This window comes from Oncorhynchus gorbuscha, linkage group LG07 (assembly GCF_021184085.1).
Source record: "Oncorhynchus gorbuscha isolate QuinsamMale2020 ecotype Even-year linkage group LG07, OgorEven_v1.0, whole genome shotgun sequence".
NCBI lineage: Eukaryota > Metazoa > Chordata > Actinopteri > Salmoniformes > Salmonidae > Oncorhynchus > Oncorhynchus gorbuscha.
Window position 1 is genome coordinate 1,176,452 of NC_060179.1, and position 25,678 is coordinate 1,202,129.

General features: G+C 43.2%; 1 protein-coding gene across 3 annotated transcripts in view; it reads right to left on the reverse strand.

Moving 5' to 3' along the window:
* Positions 1-25,678, reverse strand: part of plcd1a (phospholipase C, delta 1a) — a 107,878-nt gene that overhangs the window by 60,618 nt on the left and 21,582 nt on the right. For all 3 annotated transcript variants that reach the window (XR_006839572.1, XM_046355395.1, XM_046355394.1), the window contains 3 exons: positions 5,087-5,315; positions 2,316-2,445; positions 1,876-2,104 (listed from right to left, as the gene is read on the reverse strand). Coding sequence is in view for 2 of the 3 variants with exons in the window: in XM_046355395.1 (XP_046211351.1) it covers positions 1,876-2,104; positions 2,316-2,445; positions 5,087-5,315 (588 nt within the window). In the remaining variant the exon portion in view is untranslated. The remainder of the gene's footprint in view (positions 1-1,875; positions 2,105-2,315; positions 2,446-5,086; positions 5,316-25,678) is intronic.

The window sequence follows — 25,678 nt, forward strand, 5'->3', positions numbered from 1 at the left end:
GAAGTTATTAATTACACTGGATGGTGTATCAATACACCCAGTCACTACAAAGATACAGGTATCCTTCCTAACTCAGTTGCCAGAGAGGAAGGAAACCGCTCAGGGATTTCACCATGAGGCCGGAAGACAGCTAGTTTCCGTCCTCCTCCACTGAGAGAGAGAGAGAGAGCGAGAGAGAGAGAGAGGGGGTTTCCTTCACTTTTAGCCTACTCAAGCAGAGAGGGATGCCATGTGGGCTAACTGGCTATAGTTTCCAAATCGAGGCCAGCTTTTGTTTTTATTAATTTATAGCCACTTTCTTTCTATCAATGATCAACAACCATTTTGACAGAGCTTGAAGAATTTTGAAAAGAATAATGAGGAAATGTTGCACAATCCAGGTGTGGAAATCTTAGAGACTTACCCAGAAAGATTCACAGCTGTAATCACTCTTAGAGACTCACCCAGAAAGATTCACAGCTGTAATCACTCTTAGAGACTTACCCAGAAAGATTCACAGCTGTAATCACTCTTAGAGACTTACCCAGAAAGATTCACAGCTGTAATAGCTGTCGAAGGTGATTCTAACATTCACACTCAGGGGTGTGAATACTTATGTAAATAAGACATTACTGTATTTCATTTGAAATTAATCTGCAAAACAAATGTCCAAAAACATGTTTTCACTTTGTCATTATGTGGTATTTTGTGTAAATGTAAAAATATGTAAATGTAATCAAGTCGAGGAATTAATACTTTGTGAAGACAATGTATATAATTTATTTTAAAAATGGAAAGGTGCCTCAGAAATACACAAAGTATTTTAGCACATTCATAGAATACCATAAAACGGTATGCTGCCATCGAATACTGCATTCTTACGTAGAGTAAAATTAGTGTACAAAACATCTGGAACATCTTCCTAATATTGAGTTGTACCCCCTTTTGCCCCCAGAACAGCCTCAATGTGTCAGGGTATGAAGTCTACAAGGTGTGGAAAGCATTCCACAGGGACAATGTTGTTGTTGTTGACTCCAATGCTTCCCACAGTTGTGTCAAATTGGCTGGATGCCCTTTGGGTGGTGAACCATTCTTGATAGATACGGGAAACTTTACAGTGTGAAAAACCGAGCAGCATTGCAATTCTTGACACACTCAAACTGGTCTTGCACATTCACCCTCTGAATGGCACACATACACAATCCATGTCTCATTTGTCTCAAGGCTTAAAAATCCTTCTTTAACCTGTCCCCCCCCCTTCATCTACACTGATTGAAGTGGATTTAACACGTGACATCACGAAGGGATCCTAGTTTTCACCTGGATTCACCTGGTCAGTCTTTCATGGAAAGAGCAGGTGTTCTTAATGTTTTGTACACTCAGTGTACATGCCCCTTATATAGTGAGTCAGTACTAGAGCATCTCTCCTCACCTGAGTCATCCAGATCATATTGAGTCATTACCAGAGCATCTCTCCTCATCCAGATCATATTGAGGTAGTACTAGAGCATCTCTCCTCATCCAGATCATATTGAGGTAGTACTAGAACATCTCTCCTCACCTAAGTCATCCAGATCATATTGAGGTAGTACTAGAGCATCTCTCCTCACCTAAGTCATCCAGATCATATTGAGGTAGTACTAGAGCATTTCTCCTCATCCAGATCATATTGAGGTAGTACTAGAGCATCTCTCCTCATCCAGATCATATTGAGGTAGTACTAGAGCATCTCTCCTCATCCAGATCATATTGAGGTAGTACTAGAGCATCTCTCCTCATCCAGATCATATTGAGGTAGTACTAGAGCATCTCTCCTCATCCAGATCATATTGAGGTAGTACTAGAGCATTTCTCCTCATCCAGATCATATTGAGTCAGTACGTGAGCATCTCTCACCTGAATCGTCCAGCTCGTATCTCTCTATGAGTCTTACAGCGTCCTCCATTGTGGCCACCTCACGCTGCTCGTTCAGCAGGAAGTGGAGCAGATCTTTGCCACTCATCTGCTCCCCCGTAGTGGCGTACTTCCCATAGATCACATCGATCTCCTCGCGGTATATCAGCAGGTCATAGAAGTGTTTGATCTCAGGACCTTCCAGGGAGCCCGAGTTAGACTTGTCACATTTCTGTAGGATCATTAACAAAACATCATTAACAAAACAGTACTAACGAGATACAGTACATTGAGTTCCTTCTCAGACAAAGTCAAATGCTTTGAAACACAGCATAACCTTAAATGAAACCCAGGAACATTACAGGAATGCATTAGGAGCTGCCTGTACAGAGTCTATAACACCATCCTTGTAAGTTATTGACCAACTGTAGGTGTCCACTCACTGCAAACAGCACTTCAGCGTACATGTCGTCCACCTCGATGTTGATCTGGCGGAGGAAGTGTTTCAGCTCCTTCAGGGTCATCTTGTTGTCCTTGTTCTTGTCTGCTTTCCTCATACAGTTGAAGATCCAGCTTTAATACGCCCAGATTTAAGGATCAATCATTCACCATGTAGGAATATGTCAAAGATAAATACACAACGCAGCGGAAGAGGTCTAAATACTAGAGTACTAATGGTCAACAGCGAATTGTAAACAGGAGTTGGGTTTCAGTTCAACATCTATTCAGAATCTGTGGAATGTCAAATTAAATCAAATCAAATGTTAATGGTCACATACACATGGTTAGCAAATGTTAATGGTCACATACACATGGTTAGCAAATGTTAATGGTCACATACACATGGTTAGCAGATGTTAATGGTCACATACACATGGTTAGCAGATGTTAATGCGAGTGTAACGAAATGTTTGTGTGCTTCTAGTTCCGACAATGCAGTGATAACCAACAAGTAATCTAACTAACAATTCCAAACTACTACCTTATACACAGTGTGTAAAGGAATAAAGAATATGTACATAAAGATATATGAATGAGTGATGGTACAGAACGGCTTAGGCAAGATGCAGTAGATGGTATAGAGATACAGTATATACATATGAGATGAGTAATGTAGGGTATGTAAACAAAGTGGCATAGTTTTAAAGTGGCTAGTGATACATTTATTTACATTTATTATTTAAACAGACAGACACCTGGGCGTGAGTGAAGGAGGCTTTGTTGCGAAATAGAAAGCCGATTCTAGATTTACCTTTGGATTGGAGATGTTAATGTGAGTCTGGAAAGAGAGTTTACAGTCTAAACAGACACCTAGGTATTTGTAGTTGTCCACATATGCTAGGTCAGAACCGTCCAGAGTAGTGATGCTAGTCAGGCGGGTGCGGGCAGCAAACGGTTGAAAATCATGCATTTAGTTTTACTAGAGTTTAAGAGCAGTTGGAGGCCACGGAAGGAGTGTTGTATGGCATTGAAGCTCGTTTGGAGGTTAGTTAAAACTTCTTTGAGGGCAGTAAGTTTGGATGACTTCTGAAGTTTGGATGACTGCGGTGCCCAAAGTAAACTGCCTGTTACTCAGGCCCGGAAGCTAGGATATGCATATAATTTGTAGTATTGGATAGAAAACATTCAAAAGTTTCCAAAACTGTTAAAATAATGTCTGTGAACAGAACAGAACTGATATATCAAAAATCTGAGGAATTATTTGTTTGGGGCTCACCACTCATTATAATGGGAATATCAAAAGAATACCTCCTAGATTGCAGTTCCTAGGGCTTCCACTAGATGTCAACAGTCTTTAGAAAGAGTTTCATGCTGGTTTTTGGAAAAATGAGCTAGAATTTGTAGTTTTTCTAGGTGGCTCCCATTTTGGCTGTAGTATTGTGGCGCACATCGGTGAGGGCGGCCACTTCGTTATTTATCTCCAGTAATAAACATACTATTCTCCGTTTTAAATTTGATCATTTATTTACATATTAGGGTACCTGAGGATTGATTAGAAATGTTGTTGGACTTGTTTGGATGAAGTTTATTGGTATCATTTGTCTGCATTTTGAAAAATGAAACTGGTGGATTACTGGATTAAACCGGTGGATTACTGAATCAAGCGCCAACTAAACTGATTTTTGGGGGAATTAAAGAAGGACTTTGTCAAACAAAACGACCATTTGTGATGTAGCTGGGACCCTCTGGATTGCAAACAGAGGAATATCTTAAAAGATAAGTGATTTATTCTATTGCTATTTCTGACTTTCGTGACACCTCTGCTTGTTTGGAAAATGTTGGTAATGCTTTTGTATGCTGGAGCGCTGTCCTCAGATAATCGCATGGTATGCTTTCGCCGTAAAACCTTTTTGAAATCTGACAAAGCGGCTGGATTAACAAGAACACTTGTATTTTCATGAATGTTTAATATTACGAATTTTGTATTTTGAATTTCGCGCTCTGCAATTCCACCAGATGTTGCCAGCTGGGACGCTAGTGTCCCCTAGGAGGTTTTAACACAGTGTCCAAGGAAGGGCCAGATGTATACAGAATGGTGTCGTCTGTGTAGAGGTGGATCAGAGAATCACCCGCAGCAAGAGCGACATCGTTGATATATACAGAGAAAAGAGTCGGCCCGAGAATTGAACCCTGTGGTACCCACATAGAGACTGCCAGAGGTCTGGACAACAGGCCCTCCGATTTGACACACTGAACTCTGTCTGCGAAGTAGTTGGTGAACCAGGCAAGGCAGTCATTTGAGAAACCAAGTCTATTGAGTATGCAGATAAGAATATGGTGATTGACAGAGTCGAAAGCCTTGGCCAGGTCGATGATGACGGCTGCACAGTACTGTCTTTTATCGATGGCAGTTATGATATCATTTAGTACCTTGAGCGTGGCCGAGGTGCACCCGGGACCAGCTCCAAAACCTATTTTTCTCCACCTGATTTGCTTTGGAGATTATGTTATTGAAGAATAACATAAATTGCTAGCATATCTCAAAGTGCTGTACCAGCAAACAATGCAGGTGTAAAAGCACGGTGGCTAGGAAAAACTCCCTAGAAAGGCCAAAACCTTGCTCGGAGCTTAAATGTTGACCTATACACATTATAGATGGGAATCCACTATACTGAATAGGCTGGACAGCTATTTTCTGATTTGTAACTCCAAGTAAACTAAACAATGTTTTAGTTGTGAACTGCAAAGCAAGCAGATTAACAAAAGAGGATACTGCTCGCTCGTCTGCTGGCTGTTGAGTTTCTTCATGTTAGAGATGATCTTCTCCAGGCCATTGACCCACTGCCTAGCCTCCTCCGCCGAGGTCGCCACCAGGTCCAGGTTCCTCCTGCGGCCCTTAAAGAAGATGGAGAAACAGCGGTCCTCAACGTGGGCCTCTGTGTGCTTCTGAAGACCCTCCGACTGACGGCCCTTACGCACAGAATCTATCTCATCAATGGAGACTGGAGGGGAGACAAGAAGGGGATTGAGATTAGAATTGTTTATAAATCCTGGTCCTGAAGTCTGACTGCATGCTTGGTTTCATGGCTGCTGAGATTTGATAGTTTCTTGAACGTTTCTTGGTTTAAACCAAAAAGCCTCAAGGTCCAGGCTGGAAACTGTGTGATGACATGGCTGTCACCATGGAGACCATGGGCTTGTCCCAATCATGTCTTCATCACATCTACCCCAGACAGAAACATACAGGAGAGGGTGGGTTTGATAGGACAGGACAGGGTGATAGAGGAGGGTATGCAGGAAACCTCTCTGTCTCAGTGTGCCTTTCACCCACTCACAGCACCCAACAGCCATCTGACTGTCTACACACTTCGTTCCCAGTTTCTGTTCCTATACACCCCAACCTGTGTAACTGACTGGAGGAGCCTGTCAATCAGACTTAGTCCCTGGTGTCTACTGGTCAGTCAGACTTAGTCCCTGGTGTCTACTGGTCAGTCAGACTTAGTCCCTGGTGTCTACTGGTCAATCAGACTTAGTCCCTGGTGTCTACTGGTCAGTCAGATTTAGTCCCTGGTGTCTATTGGTCAGTCAGACTTAGTCCCTGGTGTCTACTGGTCAGTCAGACTTAGTCCCTGGTGTCTATTGGTCAGTCAGACTTAGTCCCTGGTGTCTATTGGTCAGTCAGTTACACAGTCAGTCAGTATCTAAATAATATGTGTGAAATGCTTGATAGTTTATGTGATGTAAACAGAGAGATCTACTTTCTTGGGGATCTGAATATTGACTGGTTTTCATCAAGCTGTCTGCTCAAGAGGAAGCTTCTCACTGTAACCAGTGTCTGTAATCTGGTTCAGGTTATTAATTAACCCACTCAACAGGAAGCTTCTCACTGTGACCAGTGTCTGTAATCTGGTTCAGGTTATTAATCAACCAACTCAACAGGAAGCTTCTCACTGTAACCAGTGTCTGTAATCTGGTTCAGGTTATTAATCAACCCACTCAACAGGAAGCTTCTCACTGTAACCAGTGTCTGTAATCTGGTTCAGGTTATTAATCAACCCACTCAACAGGAAGCTTCTCACTGTAACCAGTGTCTGTAATCTGGTTCAGGTTATTAATCAACCCACTCAACAGGAAGCTTCTCACTGTAACCAGAAACCTGGTTCAGGTTATTAATCAACCCACTCAACAGGAAGCTTCTCACTGTAACCAGTGCCTCTAATCTGGTTCAGGTTATTTATCAACCCACTCAACAGGAAGCTTCTCACTGTAACCAGTGTCTGTAATCTGGTTCAGGTTATTAATCAACCCACTCAACAGGAAGCTTCTCACTGTAACCAGTGTCTGTAATCTGGTTCAGGTTATTAATCAACCAACTCAACAGGAAGCTTCTCACTGTAACCAGTGTCTGTAATCTGGTTCAGGTTATTAATCAACCCACTCAACAGGAAGCTTCTCACTGTAACCAGTGTCTGTAATCTGGTTCAGGTTATTAATCAACCCACTCAACAGGAAGCTTCTCACTGTAACCAGTGTCTGTAATCTGGTTCAGGTTATTAATCAACCCACTCAACAGGAAGCTTCTCACTGTAACCAGTGTCTGTAATCTGGTTCAGGTTATTAATCAACCAACTCAACAGGAAGCTTCTCACTGTAACCAGTGTCTGTAATCTGGTTCAGGTTATTAATCAACCCACTCAACAGGACGCTTCTCACTGTAACCAGTGTCTGTAATCTGGTTCAGGTTATTAATCAACCAACTCAACAGGAAGCTTCTCACTGTAACCAGTGTCTGTAATCTGGTTCAGGTTATTAATCAACCCACTCAACAGGAAGCTTCTCACTGTAACCAGTGCCTGTAATCTGGTTCAGGTTATTTATCAACCCACTCAACAGGAAGCTTCTCACTGTAACCAGTGCCTCTAATCTGGTTCAGGTTATTTATCAACCCACTCAACAGGAAGCTTCTCACTGTAACCAGTGTCTGTAATCTGGTTCAGGTTATTAATTAACCCACTCAACAGGAAGCTTCTTACTTTAACCAGTAACCTGGTTCAGGTTATTAATCAACCCACTCAACAGGAAGCTTCTCACTGTAACCAGTGTCTGTAATCTGGTTCAGGTTATTAATCAACCCACTCAACAGGAAGCTTCTCACTGTAACCAGTGTCTGTAATCTGGTTCAGGTTATTAATCAACCCACTCAACAGGAAGCTTCTCACTGTAACCAGTGTCTGTAATCTGGTTCAGGTTATTAATCAACCAACTCAACAGGAAGCTTCTCACTGTAACCAGTGTCTGTAATCTGGTTCAGGTTATTAATCAACCCACTCAACAGGAAGCTTCTCACTGTAACCAGTGTCTGTAATCTGGTTCAGGTTATTAATCAACCCACTCAACAGGAAGCTTCTCACTGTAACCAGTGTCTGTAATCTGGTTCAGGTTATTAATCAACCCACTCAACAGGAAGCTTCTCACTGTAACCAGTGTCTGTAATCTGGTTCAGGTTATTAATCAACCCACTCAACAGGAAGCTTCTCACTGTAACCAGTGCCTGTAATCTGGTTCAGGTTATTAATCAACCCTCTCAACAGGAAGCTTCTCACTGTAACCAGTGTCTGTAATCTGGTTCAGGTTATTAATCAACCCACTGAACAGGAAGCTTCTCACTCTAACCAGTAATCTGGTTCAGGTTATTAATCAACCCACTCAACAGGAAGCTTCTCACTGTAACCAGTGCCTGTAATCTGGTTCAGGTTATTTATCAACCCACTCAAGAGGAAGCTTCTCACTGTAACCAGTGTCTGTAATCTGGTTCAGGTTATTAATCAACCCACTCAACAGGAAGCTTCTCACTGTAACCAGTGTCTGTAACCTGGTTCAGGTTATTAATGAACCCACTCAACAGGAAGCTTCTCACTGTAACCAGTGTCTGTAATCTGGTTCAGGTTATTAATCAACCCACTCAAGATGAAGCTTCTCACTGTAACCAGTGTCTGTAATCTGGTTCAGGTTATTAATCAACCCACTCAACAGGAAGCTTCTACTGTAACCAGTGTCTGTAATCTGGTTCAGGTTATTAATCAACCCACTCAACAGGAAGCTTCTCACTGTAACCAGTGTCTGTAATCTGGTTCAGGTTATTAATCAACCCACTCAACAGGAAGCTTCTCACTGTAACCAGTGTCTGTAATCTGGTTCAGGTTATTAATCAACCCACTCAACAGGAAGCTTCTCACTGTAACCAGTGTCTGTAATCTGGTTCAGGTTATTAATCAACCCACTCAACAGGAAGCTTCTCACTGTAACCAGTGTCTGTAATCTGGTTCAGGTTATTAATCAACCCACTCAACAGGAAGCTTCTCACTGTAACCAGTGTCTGTAATCTGGTTCAGGTTATTAATCAACCCACTCAACAGGAAGCTTCTCACTGTAACCAGTGTCTGTAATCTGGTTCAGGTTATTAATCACCCACTCAACAGGAAGCTTCTCACTGTAACCAGTGTCTGTAATCTGGTTCAGGTTATTAATCAACCCACTCAACAGGAAGCTTCTCACTGTAACCAGTGTCTGTAATCTGGTTCAGGTTATTAATCAACCCACTCAAGAGGAAGCTTCTCACTGTAACCAGTGTCTGTAATCTGGTTCAGGTTATTAATCAACCCACTCAACAGGAAGCTTCTCACTGTAACCAGTGTCTGTAATCTGGTTCAGGTTATTAATCAACCCACTCAACAGGAAGCTTCTCACTGTAACCAGTGTCTGTAATCTGGTTCAGGTTATTAATCAACCCACTCAACAGGAAGCTTCTCACTGTAACCAGTGCCTGTAATCTGGTTCAGGTTATTAATCAACCCACTCAACAGGAAGCTTCTCACTGTAACCAGTGTCTGTAATCTGGTTCAGGTTATTAATCAACCCACTCAACAGGAAGCTTCTCACTGTAACCAGTGTCTGTAATCTGGTTCAGGTTATTAATCAACCCACTCAACAGGAAGCTTCTCACTGTAACCAGTGTCTGTAATCTGGTTCAGGTTATTAATCAACCCACTCAACAGGAAGCTTCTCACTGTAACCAGTGTCTGTAATCTGGTTCAGGTTATTAATCAACCCACTCAACAGGAAGCTTCTCACTGTAACCAGTGTCTGTAACCTGGTTCAGGTTATTAATGAACCCACTCAACAGGAAGCTTCTTACTGTAACCAGTAACCTGGTTCAGGTTATTAATCAACCCACTCAACAGGAAGCTTCTCACTGTAACCAGTGTCTGTAATCTGGTTCAGGTTATTTATCAACCCACTCAAGAGGAAGCTTCTAACTGTAACCAGTGTCTGTAATCTGGTTCAGGTTATTGATCAACCCACTCAACAGGAAGCTTCTCACTGTAACCAGTGTCTGTAATCTGGTTCAGGTTATTAATCAACCCACTCAAGAGGAAGCTTCTCACTGTAACCAGTGTCTGTAATCTGGTTCAGGTTATTAATCAACCCACTCAACAGGAAGCTTCTCACTGTAACCAGTGTCTGTAATCTGGTTCAGGTTATTAATCAACCCACTCAACAGGAAGCTTCTCACTGTAACCAGTGTCTGTAATCTGGTTCAGGTTATTAATCAACCCACTCAAGAGGAAGCTTCTCACTGTAACCAGTGTCTGTAATCTGGTTCAGGTTATTAATCAACCCACTCAAGAGGAAGCTTCTCACTGTAACCAGTGTCTGTAATCTGGTTCAGGTTATTAATCAACCCACTCAACAAGAAGCTTCTCACTGTAACCAGTGTCTGTAATCTGGTTCAGGTAATTAATTAACCCACTCAACAGGAAGCTTCTCACTGTAACCAGTGTCTGTAATCTGGTTCAGGTTATTAATCAACACACTCAACAGGAAGCTTCTCACTGTAACCAGTGTCTGTAATCTGGTTCAGGTTATTAATCAACCCACTCAACAGGAAGCTTCTCACTGTAACCAGTGTCTGTAATCTGGTTCAGGTTATTAATCAACCCACTCAAGAGGAAGCTTTTCACACTAACCAGTGTCTGTAATCTGGTTCAGGTTATTAATCATCCCACTCAAGAGAAGCTTCTTCTGTAACCAGTGTCTGTAATCTGGTTCAGGTTATTAATCAACCCACTCAACAAGAAGCTTCTCACTGTAACCAGTGCCTGTAATCTGGTTCAGGTTATTAATTAACCCACTCAACAGGAAGCTTCTCTTACTGTAACCAGTGTCTGTAATCTGTTCAGGTTATTAATCAACCCACTCAACAGAAGCTTCTCACTGTAACCAGTGTCTGTAATCTGGTTCAGGTCCAATTAATTAACCCACTGGACAGGAAGCTTTTCACTGTAACCATTGTCTGTAATCTGGTTCAGGTTATTAATCAACTGTACTCAACAGGAAGCTTCTCACTGTAACCAGTGTCTGTAATCTGGTTCAGGTTATTAATCAACCAACTCAACAGGAAGCTTCTCACTGTAACCAGTGTCTGTAATCTGGTTCAGGTTATTAATCAACCCACTCAACAGGAAGCTTCTCACTGTAACCAGTGTCTGTAATCTGGTTCAGGTTATTAATCAACCCACTCAACAGGAAGCTTCTCACTGTAACCAGTGCCTGTAATCTGGTTCAGGTTATTAATCATCCCACTCAAGAGGAAGCTTCTCACTGTAACCAGTGTCTGTAATCTGGTTCAGGTTATTAATCAACCCACTCAACAGGAAGCTTCTCACTGTAACCAGTGTCTGTAATCTGGTTCAGGTTATTAATCAACCCACTCAAGATGAAGCTTCTCACTGTAACCAGTGCCTGTAATCTGGTTCAGGTTATTAATTAACCCACTCAACAGGAAGCTTCTTACTGTAACCAGTGTCTGTAATCTGGTTCAGGTTATTAATCAACCCACTCAACAAGAAGCTTCTCACTGTAACCAGTGTCTGTAATCTGGTTCAGGTAATTAATTAACCCACTCAAGAGGAAGCTTCTCACTGTAACCAGTGCCTGTAATCTGGTTCAGGTTATTAATCAACCAACTCAACAGGAAGCTTCTCACTGTAACCAGTGCCTGTAATCTGGTTCAGGTTATTAATCATCCCACTCAAGAGGAAGCTTCTCACTGTAACCAGTGTCTGTAATCTGGTTCAGGTTATTAATCAACCCACTCAACAGGAAGCTTCTCACTGTAACCAGTGTCTGTAATCTGGTTCAGGTTATTAATCAACCCACTCAAGATGAAGCTTCTCACTGTAACCAGTGCCTGTAATCTGGTTCAGGTTATTAATTAACCCACTCAACAGGAAGCTTCTTACTGTAACCAGTGTCTGTAATCTGGTTCAGGTTATTAATCAACCCACTCAACAAGAAGCTTCTCACTGTAACCAGTGTCTGTAATCTGGTTCAGGTAATTAATTAACCCACTCAACAGGAAGCTTTTCACTGTAACCAGTGTCTGTAATCTGGTTCAGGTTATTAATCAACACACTCAACAGGAAGCTTCTCACTGTAACCAGTGTCTGTAATCTGGTTCAGGTTATTAATCAACCAACTCAACAGGAAGCTTCTCACTGTAACCAGTGTCTGTAATCTGGTTCAGGTTATTAATCAACCCACTCAACAGGAAGCTTCTCACTGTAACCAGTGCCTGTAATCTGGTTCAGGTTATTAATTAACCCACTCAACAGGAAGCTTCTTACTGTAACCAGTGTCTGTAATCTGGTTCAGGTTATTAATCAACCCACTCAACAAGAAGCTTCTCACTGTAACCAGTGTCTGTAATCTGGTTCAGGTTATTAATCAACCCACTCAACAGGAAGCTTCTCACTGTAACCAGTGTCTGTAATCTGGTTCAGGTTATTAATCAACACACTCAACAGGAAGCCTCTCACTGTAACCAGTGTCTGTAATCTGGTTCAGGTTATTAATCAACCCACTCAACAGGAAGCTTCTCACTGTAACCAGTGCCTGTAATCTGGTTCAGGTTATTAATCAACCCACTCAACAGGAAGCTTCTCACTGTAACCAGTGTCTGTAATCTGGTTCAGGTTATTAATCAACCTACCAGGGTGTTTTTCAAACACTACAGGATAAGATCATCCACATGTATCAATCACATGTTTACTAATACTGTAGAACTTTGTTCTGAAGCTGTATCCGTACCCATTGGATGCAGTGATCACCATATAGTGGCTATATCCAGGAAAGCCAAAATTCCAACAGCTGGGCCTAAAATAGTGTATCAGAGATCATACAAAAGATTTAGCTGTGACTCTTATGTGGACGATGTGAAAGAAAATTGTTGGCCTGATGTTATTAATGAGGAGCATCTAGATGCTGCACTTGATGAATTTATGAAATTGCTTCTTCCAATTATTTAGAAACATGGACATGTTAAGAAACTGACTGTTAGAATTGTTGAGGCTCCATGGATTGATGAGGAATTTAAAAACTGTATGGTTGAAAGAGATGGATCAAAAGGAAGTGGCTGATAAATCTGGCTGCACATCTGACTGGCTGACTTAACGGTAAATTGAGACATTTTGTGCCTGAACTCAACAATTTAACACAAAGAAGAACAAACTGTATAATGATATAATGATATAAAGAATGATGGAAACAACGTTGGAGTACTGTAAATGAAATGATGGGCACAAAGACATTCAACTCCATCTTTCATCCAATCAGATGACTTATCCATCACAAAACCATTTGATGTTGCCAGTTATTTTAATGATTACTTCATTGGCAAAGTGGTCAAACTTAGGCAGGAAATGCCAACAATGAACAGTGAGCATCATATTCATGCATAAAAAAAATAAGAATGAAAGATAAGCATTGTAAGTTTGAATTTTGTAAAGTTAGCGAGGGAGAGGTGGAAAAATGATTATCATCGATCAATAATGAAAAACTCCTTGCATTGACAACTTAGATGGAAAGCTACTGAGGATGGTAGCTGACTCTATAGTCACTCCTACTGAGGATGGTAGCTGACTCTATAGTCACTCCTACTGAGGATGGTAGCTGACTCTATAGTCACTCCTACTGAGGATGGTAGCTGACTCTATAGCCACTCCTACTGAGGATGGTAGCTGACTCTATAGCCACTCCTACTGAGGATGGTAGCTGACTCTATAGTCACTCCTACTGAGGATGGTAGCTGACTCTATAGTCACTCCTACTGAGGATGGTAGCTGACTCTATAGTCACTCCTACTGAGGATGGTAGCTGACTCTATAGCCACTCCTACTGAGGATGGTAGCTGACTCTATAGTCACTCCTACTGAGGATGGTAGCTGACTCTATAGCCACTCCTACTGAGGATGGTAGCTGACTCTATAGCCTCTCATACTGAGGATGGTAGCTGACTCTATAGTCACTCCTACTGAGGATGGTAGCTGACTCTATAGTCACTCCTACTGAGGATGGTAGCTGACTCTATAGCCACTCCTACTGAGGATGGTAGCTGACTCTATAGCCTCTCCTACTGAGGATGGTAGCTATAATAATAATAATAATATAATATATGCCATTTAGCAGACGCTTTTATCCAAAGCGACTTACAGTCATGTGTGCATACATTCTAAGTATGGGTGGTCCCGGGGATCGAACCGACTACCCTGGCGTTACAAGCGCCATGCTCTACCAACTGAGCTACAGAAGGACTCTATAGTCACTCCTACTGAGGATGGTAGCTGACTCTATAGCCTCTCCTACTGAGGATGGTAGTTGACTCTATAGTCACTCCTACTGAGGATGGTAGCTGACTCTATAGTCACTCCTACTGAGGATGGTAGCTGACTCTATAGTCACTCCTACTGAGGATGGTAGCTGACTCTATAGTCACTCCTACTGAGGATGGTAGCTGACTCTATAGTCACTCCTACTGAGGATGGTAGCTGACTCTATAGTCACTCCTACTGAGGATGGTAGCTGACTCTATAGTCACTCCTACTGAGGATGGTAGCTGACTCTATAGCCACTCCTACTGAGGATGGTAGCTGACTCTATAGTCACTCCTACTGAGGATGGTAGCTGACTCTATAGCCACTCCTACTGAGGATGGTAGCTGACTCTATAGTCACTCCTACTGAGGATGGTAGCTGACTCTATAGTCACTCCTACTGACTGACTCTATAGTCACTCCTACTGAGGATGGTAGCTGACTCTATAGTCACTCCTACTGAGGATGGTAGCTGACTCTATAGTCACTCCTACTGAGGATGGTAGCTGACTCTATAGTCACTCCTACTGAGGATGGTAGCTGACTCTATAGCCACTCCTACTGAGGATGGTAGCTGACTCTATAGCCACTCCTACTGAGGATGGTAGCTGACTCTATAGTCACTCCTACTGAGGATGGTAGCTGACTCTATAGCCACTCCTACTGACTCTATAGTCACTCCTACTGAGGATGGTAGCTGACTCTATAGTCACTCCTACTGAGGATGGTAGCTGACTCTATAGCCACTCCTACTGAGGATGGTAGCTGACTCTATAGTCACTCCTACTGAGGATGGTAGCTGACTCTATAGCCACTCCTACTGACTCTATAGCCACTCCTACTGAGGATGGTAGCTGACTCTATAGTCACTCCTACTGAGGATGGTAGCTGACTCTATAGTCACTCCTACTGAGGATGGTAGCTGACTCTATAGCCACTCCTACTGAGGATGGTAGCTGACTCTATAGCCACTCCTACTGAGGATGGTAGCTGACTCTATAGTCACTCCTACTGAGGATGGTAGCTGACTCTATAGTCACTCCTACTGAGGATGGTAGCTGACTCTATAGTCACTCCTACTGAGGATGGTAGCTGACTCTATAGTCACTCCTACTGAGGATGGTAGCTGACTCTATAGTCACTCCTACTGAGGATGGTAGCTGACTCTATAGTCACTCCTACTGAGGATGGTAGCTGACTCTATAGCCACTCCTACTGAGGATGGTAGCTGACTCTATAGCCACTCCTACTGAGGATGGTAGCTGACTCTATAGCCACTCCTACTGAGGATGGTAGCTGACTCTATAGTCACTCCTACTGAGGATGGTAGCTGACTCTATAGTCTCTCCTACTGACTCTATAGTCACTCCTACTGAGGATGGTAGCTGACTCTATAGCCACTCCTACTGAGGATGGTAGCTGACTCTATAGTCACTCCTACTGAGGATGGTAGCTGACTCTATAGTCACTCCTACTGAGGATGGTAGCTGACTCTATAGCCACTCCTACTGAGGATGGTAGCTGACTCTATAGCCACTCCTACTGAGGATGGTAGCTGACTCTATAGTCACTCCTACTGAGGATGGTAGCTGACTCTATAGTCACTCCTACTGAGGATGGTAGCTGACTCTATAGCCACTCCTACTGAGGATGGTAGCTGACTCTATAGCCACTCCTACTGAGGATGGTAGCTGACTCTATAGCCACTCCTACTGAAGATGGTAGCTGACTCTATAGCCACTCCTACTGAAGATGGTAGCTGACTCTATAGCCACTCCTATCTGTCATATCTTTAATCTGAGTCTAGAGGAAAGTCTTTGTCCTCAGGCCTGGAGGGAAGTCTTTGTCCTCAGGCCTGGAGGGAAGTCTTTGTCCTCAGGCCTGGAGGGAAGTCTTTGTCCTCAGGCCTGGAGGGAAGTCTTTGTCCTCAGGCCTGGAGGGAAGTCTTTGTCCTCAGGCCTGGAGGGAAGTCTTTGTCCTCAGGCCTGGAGGGAAGTCTTTGTCCTCAGGCCTGGAGGGAAGTCTTTGTCCTCAGGCCTGGAGGGAAGTCTTTGTCCTCAGACCTGGAGGGAAGACAAAGTCATTCCTCTACCTATGAGTGGTAAAGCTGCCTTTACTGGTTCTAACAGCCGACCAATCAGCTTGCTGTCAGCCCTTAGCAAACGGTTGGAAAAAATGTGTGTTTTTACCAAATACAATGTTATTTCTCTGTAAACAAATTAACAACAGATGTTCAGCAAGCTTAGTGAGAAGGGCACTCAACATGTACTGCACTGACACCAATGACTGATGATTGGTTGAATTAAAATAATAAGAAGATTGTGGGAGCTGTACTGTTAGATTTCAGTGCAGCATTTGATATTAATGACCATAACCTGTTGTTGAAAAAACATATGTGTTTTTGTGGCTGTTGAGGTGTTGAGCATCATCTGGACAGAGTGATGTAGTTGATGAAGATGGGGATGTGAGCAGGTGGGTCTGGAAAGAGTGATGTAGTTGATGGGGGTGTGAGGTGGGTCTGGACAGAGTGATGTAGTTGATGGGGGTGTAACAGGTGGGTCTGGACAGAGTGATGTAGTTGATGAAGATGGGGGTGTAACAGGTGGGTCTGGACAGGGTGATGTAGTTGATGAAGATGGGGGTGTGAGCAGGTGGGTCTGGACAGAGTGATGTAGTTGATGGGGGTGTGAGGTGGGTCTGGACAGAGTGATGTAGTTGATGGGGGGGTGTAACAGGTGGGTCTGGACAGAGTGATGTAGTTGATGGGGGTGTGAGGTGGGTCTGGACAGAGTGATGTAGTTGATGGGGGTGTAACAGGTGGGTCTGGACAGAGTGATGTAGTTGATGGAGATGTAACAGGTGGGTCTGGACAGGGTGATGTAGTTGATGGGGATGTAACAGGTGGGTCTGGACAGGGTGATGTAGTTGATGGGATGGGTGATGTTGTTGATAGAGATGGGTGTGAGATGGGTCTGGACAGAGTGATGTAGTTGATGGGGATGTAACAGGTGGGTCTGGACAGGGTGATGTAGTTGATGGGGGTGTGAGGTGGGTCTGGACAGGGTGATGTAGTTGATGGGGGTGTGAGGTGGGTCTGGACAGAGTGATGTAGTTGATGGGGGTGTGAGGTGGGTCTGGACAGAGTGATGTAGTTGATGGGGATGTAACAGGTGGGTCTGGACAGGGTGATGTAGTTGATGGGGGTGTGAGGTGGGTCTGGACAGAGTGATGTAGTTGATGAAGATGGGGGTGTAACAGGTGGGTCTAGGCACGGTGATGTTGTTGATGGAGATGTGGGTGTGAGGTGGGTCTGGACAGAGTGATGTAGTTGATGAAGATGGGGATGTAACAGGTGGGTCTGGACAGAGTGATGTAGTTGATGGGGGTGTGATGTGGGTCTGGACAGATTGATGTAGTTGATGAAGATGGGGATGTGAGCAGGTGGGTCTGGACAGAGTGATGTAGTTGATGAAGATGGGGGTGTAACAGGTGGGCCTAGGCAGGGTGATGTTGTTGATGGAGATGTGGGTGTGAGGTGGGTCTGGGCAGGGTGATGTTGTTGATGGAGATGTGGGTCTGGGCAGGGTGATGTAGTTGATGGAGATGGGGGTGTGAGGTGGGTCTGGGCAGGGTGATGTTGTTGATGGAGATGGGGTGTGAGGTGGGTCTGGGCAGGGTGATGTTGTTGATGGAGATGTGGGTCTGGGCAGGGTGATGTTGTTGATGGAGATGAGGGTGTGAGGTGGGTCTGGGCAGGGTAATGTTGTTGATGGAGATGGGGGTGTGAGGTGGGTCTGGGCAGGGTAATGTTGTTGATGGAGATGGGGGTGTGAGGTGGGTCTGGGCAGCGTGATGTTGATGGAGATGGGGTGTGAGGTGGGTCTGGGCAGGGTGATGTTGTTGATGGAGATGGGGGTGTGAGGTGGGTCTGGGCAGGGTAATGTTGTTGATGGAGATGGGGGTGTGAGGTGTGTCTGGGCAGGGTGATGTTGTTGATAGAGATGGGGTGTGAGGTGGGTCTGGGCAGGGTGATGTTGTTGATAGAGATGGGGTGTGAGGTGGGTCTGGGCAGGGTGATGTTGTTGATAGAGATGGGGTGTGAGGTGGGTCTGGGCAGGGTGATGTTGTTGATGGAGATGAGGGTGTGAGGTGGGTCTGGGCAGGGTAATGTTGTTGATGGAGATGGGGGTGTGAGGTGTGTCTGGGCAGGGTGATGTTGTTGATAGAGATGGGGTGTGAGGTGGGTCTGGGCAGGGTGATGTTGTTGATAGAGATGGGGTGTGAGGTGGGTCTGGGCAGGGTGATGTTGTTGATGGAGATGAGGGTGTGAGGTGGGTCTGGGCAGGGTAATGTTGTTGATGGAGATGGGGTGTGAGGTGGGTCTGGGCAGGGTGATGTTGTTGATAGAGATGGGGTGTGAGGTGGGTCTGGGCAGGGTGATTTTGTTGTCATGTTTTGTTTTGTAAAAATATCAAATTGTTTAAAAATATCAAATCAATTTGTTCACAAAAATAAAATAAGGAAAAATGAAAAGGCTGCAACACACATCTGATTATTCATTATGAAAAAAAGGCTGCAACACACATCTGATTATTCATTATGAAAAGGCTGCAACACACATCTGATTATTCATTATGAAAAGGCTGCAACACACATCTGATTATTCATTATGAAAAGGCTGCAACACACATCTGATTATTCATTATGAAAAGGCTGCAACACACATCTGATTATTCATTATGAAAAGGCTGCAACACACATCTGATTATTCATTATGAAAAGGCTGCAACACACATCTGATTATTCATTATGAAAAGGCTGCAACACACATCTGATTATTCATTATGAAAAGGCTGCAACACACATCTGATTATTCATTATGAAAAGGCTGCAACACACATCTGATTATTCATTATGAAAAGGCTGCAACACACATCTGATTATTCATTATGAAAAGGCTGCAACACACATCTGATTATTCATTATGAAAAGGCTGCAACACACATCTGATTATTCATTATGAAAAGGCTGCAACACACATCTGATTATTCATTATGAAAAGGCTGCAATTATTCATTATGAAAAGGCACATCTGATTATTCATTATGAAAAGGCTGCAACACACATCTGATTATTCATTATGAAAAGGCTGCAACACACATCTGATTATTCATTATGAAAAGGCTGCAACACACATCTGATTATTCATTATGAAAAGGCTGCAACACACATCTGATTATTCATTATGAAAAGGCTGCAACACACATCTGATTATTCATTATGAAAAGGCTGCAACACACATCTGATTATTCATTATGAAAAGGCTGCAACACACATCTGATTATTCATTATGAAAAGGCTGCAACACACATCTGATTATTCATTATGAAAAGGCTGCAACACACATCTGATTATTCATTATGAAAAGGCTGCAACACACATCTGATTATTCATTATGAAAAGGCTGCAACACACATCTGATTATTCATTATGAAAAGGCTGAAAAGGCTGCAAAAGGCTGCAACACACATCTGATTATTCATTATGAAAAGGCTGCAACACACATCTGATTATTCATTATGAAAAGGCTGCAACACACATCTGATTATTCATTATGAAAAGGCTGCAACACACATCTGATTATTCATTATGAAAGGGATTTATTTAATCTACATTCTTTATTTTAACCACAATGTCACAAATAACGGAACACACACAACATGGAGATTAACTTGGTCAAAACATTTCTTTATTCAAGACTATCAGAAAGAATAATGGCTGTTATAATACTGTACACGGTGTCCAGATCAGGATGACCAGAACATGTATTTATTAAAGACTATCAGCAAGAATAATGGCTGTTATAATACTGTACACGGTGTCCAGATCAGGATGACCAGAACATGTATTTATTAAAGACTATCAGCAAGAATAATGGCTGTTATAATACTGTACATGGTGTCCAGGTCAGGATGACCAGAACATGTATTTATTAAAGACTATCAGCAAGAATAATGGCTGTTATAATACTGTACATGGTGTCCAGATCAGGATGACCAGAACATGTATTTATTAAAGACTATCAGCAAGAATAATGGCTGTTATAATACTGTACATGGTGTCCAGATCAGGATGACCAGAACATGTATTTATTAAAGACTATCAGCAAGAATAATGGCTGTTATAATACTGTACATGGTGTCCAGATCAGGACAACCGACACGTCTTTATTCAAGACGATCAGAAAGAATGTTGGTAGTTATTCATTTAGATCCAAAGCCTTGATTTAGTGAGTCACTCAGCTTCATGTTGACATGGACTCTTCCATTCAGTTTCTTCTTCACATCAGCAAAGAAGGACTCTTTGTATCATATATATATATATAGTGTAGTGCATATATATATAGTGTAGTGCATTCGAAAAGTATTCAGTAAGTATTCAATGGATTTAATTGATTTTTATTCTTCATCACTCTACGTACAATACCCCATAATGACAAAGCAAAATAAATACTTATATCACATTTACATAATTAGTCAGACCCTTTACTCAGTACTTTGTTGAAACAGCGATTACAGTCTGGATTCTTCTTGGGTATGACGCTACAAGCTTGGCACACCTGTATTTGGAGAGTTGGGGATTGTCGCCACAGCTATTTTCAGGTCTCTCCAGAGATGTTCGATATGGTTCAAGTCTGGGCTCTGGCTGGGCCACTCAAAGACATTCAGAGTCTTGTCCCGAAGCCACTTCTGCATTGTCTTGGCTGTGTTCTTAGGGTCGTTGTCCTGTTGGAGGTGAACCTTCGCCTCTGTCTGAGGTCATGAGCGCTCTGGAGCATCAAGGACCTCTCTGTACTTTGCTCGGTTCATCTTTCAATGCTGACTAGTCTCCCAGTACCTACGGCTGAAAAACATCCCCATAGAAACTGTCAGAGTGACCATCGGGTTCTTGGTAACCTCCCAGACCAAAGCCCTTCTCCCCCGATTGCTCAGTTTGGCCGGGCGGCCAGCTCTAGGAAGAGTCTTGGTGGTTCCAAACTTCATCCATTTAAGAATGATGGAGGCCACCGTGTTCTTGGGGACCTTTAATTCTGCAGACATTTTTTGGTACCCTTCCCCAGATCTGTGCCTCTTCCCCAGATCTGTGTCTCAACACAATCCTGTCCCGGAGCTCTACGGAAAATGTCCTTCAAAATCATGGCTTGGTTTTTGCTCTGACATGCACTGTCAGCTGTGGTATCTTTTATATAGAAATTATAACCAAATCATGTCCAATCAATTGAATTTATCACAAGTGGACAACAATCAAGTTGTAGAAACATATCAAGTATGATCACTGGAAACAGGATGCACCTGAGCTCCATTTTGAGTCCCAAATCAAAGGGTCTGAATACACGCACACACACACTCACAGAAAACAGAATATTGTAGGCCGGAGATTATACGGTACTTTGTATTTGGACCAGCAGTTTGTTGCTTATTTCCATTTTGAGAAACAGAACAGTGTCCAAGTCGTCACGCACACATTCCTTAAATACCAGATGAAGTTCAGGGAGAGAATGAGGACATTGTGTGGTCCTGACCACATTCACTCCCTTGTTATTTCTCAAGTCTTTCTGTGGAACGACAACATCCAACACTCTGTGGTGCAGATAAATGGAGGACGGGACTGGAAGCCAAACCAATATGTTTACTATGTAAACTTCCCCTTAGAGTTTTTCTTTAGCTTTTTAGCTAGGCTCAGTCTGGTGGACGATTGATGGATAGAAGTAGATCTCTGTGATACTTCTAAAACTATGATAATTACAATGATATGACGATTACAAGCAGCAACATGCTGCCAATAGGAATTAGAGTTATTTTTTTTGTAAAATTTCCAAGCAGGATTATAACAGTCTGATTAAGTAAAAACATGAAAGACAGATGTGCGAGCATCAAATGAAAACGTCCTTTACCACCAACGACGGTCTTTCAAGACTCATCATCACGAAGCATTGTGTTTGCAGAGCCTCGTTCATGGAGAAGGTAAGATGAATCATATTATAGCAGAAAGCTCCTTGAAGAGAGATGTCATAATAGAGGAGTAAGGACCATAAACCAGTATAAGGACCATAAACCAGTATAAGGACCATAAACCAGTATAAGGACCATAAACCAGTATAAGGACCATAAACCAGTATAAGGACCATAAACCAGTATAAGGACCATAAACCAGTATAAGGACCATAAACCAGTATAAGGACCATAAACCAGTATAAGGACCATAAACCAGTATAAGGACCATAAACCAGTATAAGGACCATAAACCAGTATAAAGACCATAAGCCAGTATAAGGACCATAAACCAGTATAAGGACCATAAACCAGTATAAGGACCATAAACCAGTATAAGGACCATAAACCAGTATAAGGACCATAAACCAGTATAAGGACCATAAACCAGTATAAGGACCATAAACCAGTATAAGGACCATAAACCAGTATAAGGACCATAAACCAGTATAAGGACCATAAACCAGTATAAGGACCATAAACCAGTATAAGGACCATAAACCAGTATAAGGACCATAAATCAGTATAAGGACCATAAACCAGTATAAGGACCATAAACCAGTATAAGGACCATAAACCAGTATAAGGACCATAAACCAGAATAAGGACCATAAACCAGTATAAGGACCATAAACCAGTATAAGGACCATAAACCAGTATAAAGACCATAAACCAGTATAAAGACCATAAACCAGTATAAGGACCATAAACCAGTATAAGGACCATAAACCAGTATAAGGACCATAAACCAGCATAAGGACCATAAACCAGTATAAAGACTATAAACCAGTATAAGGACCATAAACCAGTATAAGGACCATAAACCAGTATAAGGACCATAAACCAGTATAAGGACCATAAACCAGTATAAAGACCATAAATCAGTATAAGGACCATAAACCAGTATAAAGACCATAAATCAGTATAAAGACCATAAACCAGTATAAAGACCATAAACCAGTATAAGGACCATAAACCAGTATAAAGACCATAAATCAGTATAAGGACCATAAACCAGTATAAAGACCATAAACCAGTATAAAGACTATAAGCCAGTGTAAGGACAATAAACCAAGATTGACTTTGAAATTGGATGTCTATCCATGTCCTGAGGACTTCGGGAAATGCCTTCAAATCCATCCACTAGGGGCAACAGCGAGTGCTATTACTATCAACAAGGCTTGGGTTTTGCTCAGGTGATGTGGACAGGAATGGTGGAAAGGTGTAATCCCATGACTCTGGATCAGAAGGTTGTCTGTTTGGTTCCGGAGGTGGTCACTGGTCTGGTTTTAACCTTATCCCTCACCTTAACCATTCATAACCCTATCCCTCACCTTAACCATTCATAACCCTATCCCTCACCTTAACCCTTACCTTAACCATTCATAACCCTATCCCTCACCTTAATAATAATAATAATAATACCCTAACCCTTACCTTAACCATTCATAACCCTATCCCTCACCTTAACCATTCATAACCCTATCCCTCACCTTAACCATTCATAACCCTATCCCTCACCTTAACCATTCATAACCCTATCCCTCACCTTAACCATTCATAACCCTATCCCAGACCTTAACCCTCACCTTAACCCTATCCCTCACCTTAACCATTCATAACCCTATCCCTCACCTTAACCCTTCATAACCCTATCACTCACCTTAACCCTTCATAACCCTATCCCTCACCTAAACCATTCATAACCCTATCCCTCACCTAAACCATTCATAACCCTATCCCTCACCTAAACCATTCATAACCCTATCACTTACCTAAACCATTCATAACCCTATCACTTACCTAAACCATTCATAACCATAATACAGTGCAGTACTAGGTCTGGTCCCCTCTCAGTAACCTACAGTACAGTACTAGGCCTGGTCTCCTCTCAGTAACCTACAGTACAGTACTAGGTCTGGTCTCCTCTCAGTAACCTACAGTACAGTACTAGGTCTGGTCCCCTCTCAGTGACCTACAGTGCAGTACTAGGTCTGGTCCCCTCTCAGTAACCTACAGTGCAGTACTAGGTCTGGTCCCCTCTCAGTAACCTACAGTACTAGGTCTGGTCCCCTCTCAGTGACCTACAGTACTAGGTCTGGTCCCCTCTCAGTGACCTACAGTACTAGGTCTGGTACCCTCTCAGTAACCTACAGTGCAGTACTAGGCCTGGTCTCCTCTCAGTGACCTACAGTACAGTACTAGGTCTGGTCTCCTCTCAGTGACCTACAGTGCAGTACTAGGCCTGGTCTCCTCTCAGTGACCTACAGTGCAGTACTAGGTCTGGTCTCCTCTCAGTTACCTACAGTACAGTACTGGGTCTGGTCCTCTCTCAGTAACATACAGTACTAGGTCTGGTCTCCTCTCAGTAACCTACAGTACAGTACTGAGTCTGGTCCTCTCTCAGTAACATACAGTACTAGGTCTGGTCCCCTCTCAGTGACCTACAGTACTAGGCCTGGTCTCCTCTCAGTGACCTACAGTGCAGTACTAGGTCTGGTCCCCTCTCAGTGACCTACAGTACAGTACTAGGTCTGGTCTCCTCTCAGTAACCTACAGTACAGTACTGGGTCTGGTCCTCTCTCAGTAACATACAGTACTAGGTCTGGTCCCCTCTCAGTAACCTACAGTACAGTACTAGGCCTGGTCTCCTCTCAGTGACCTACAGTGCAGTACTAGGTCTGGTCCCCTCTCAGTGACCTACAGTACTAGGCCTGGTCTCCTCTCAGTGACCTACAGTGCAGTACTAGGTCTGGTCCCCTCTCAGTGACCTACAGTGCAGTACTAGGTCTGGTCCCCTCTCAGTGACCTACAGTGCAGTACTAGGTCTGGTCCCCTCTCAGTGACCTACAGTGCAGTACTAGGTCTGGTCCCCTCTCAGTAACCTACAGTGCAGTACTAGGTCTGGTCCCCTCTCAGTAACCTACAGTACTAGGTCTGGTCCCCTCTCAGTAACCTACAGTGCAGTACTAGGTCTGGTCCCCTCTCAGTAACCTACAGTGCAGTACTAGGTCTGGTCCCCTCTCAGTAACCTACAGTACTAGGTCTGGTCCCCTCTCAGTAACCTACAGTACTAGGTCTGGTCCCCTCTCAGTAACCTACAGTACTAGGTCTGGTCCCCTCTCAGTAACCTACAGTGCAGTACTAGGTCTGGTCCCCTCTCAGTAACCTACAGTACAGTACTGGGTCTGGTCCTCTCTCAGTAACATACAGTACTAGGTCTGGTCCCCTCTCAGTGACCTACAGTACTAGGCCTGGTCTCCTCTCAGTGACCTACAGTGCAGTACTAGGTCTGGTCCCCTCTCAGTGACCTACAGTACAGTACTAGGCCTGGTCTCCTCTCAGTGACCTACAGTACAGTACTAGGTCTGGTCCCCTCTCAGTGACCTACAGTACAGTACTAGGTCTGGTCCCCTCTCAGTTACCTACAGTACTAGGTCTGGTCCCCTCTCAGTGACCTACAGTACTAGGCCTGGTCTCCTCTCAGTGAACTACAGTGCAGTACTAGGTCTGGTCTCCTCTCAGTGACCTACAGTGCAGTACTAGGTCTGGTCCCCTCTCAGTAACCTACAGTGCAGTACTAGGTCTGGTCCCCTCTCAGTGA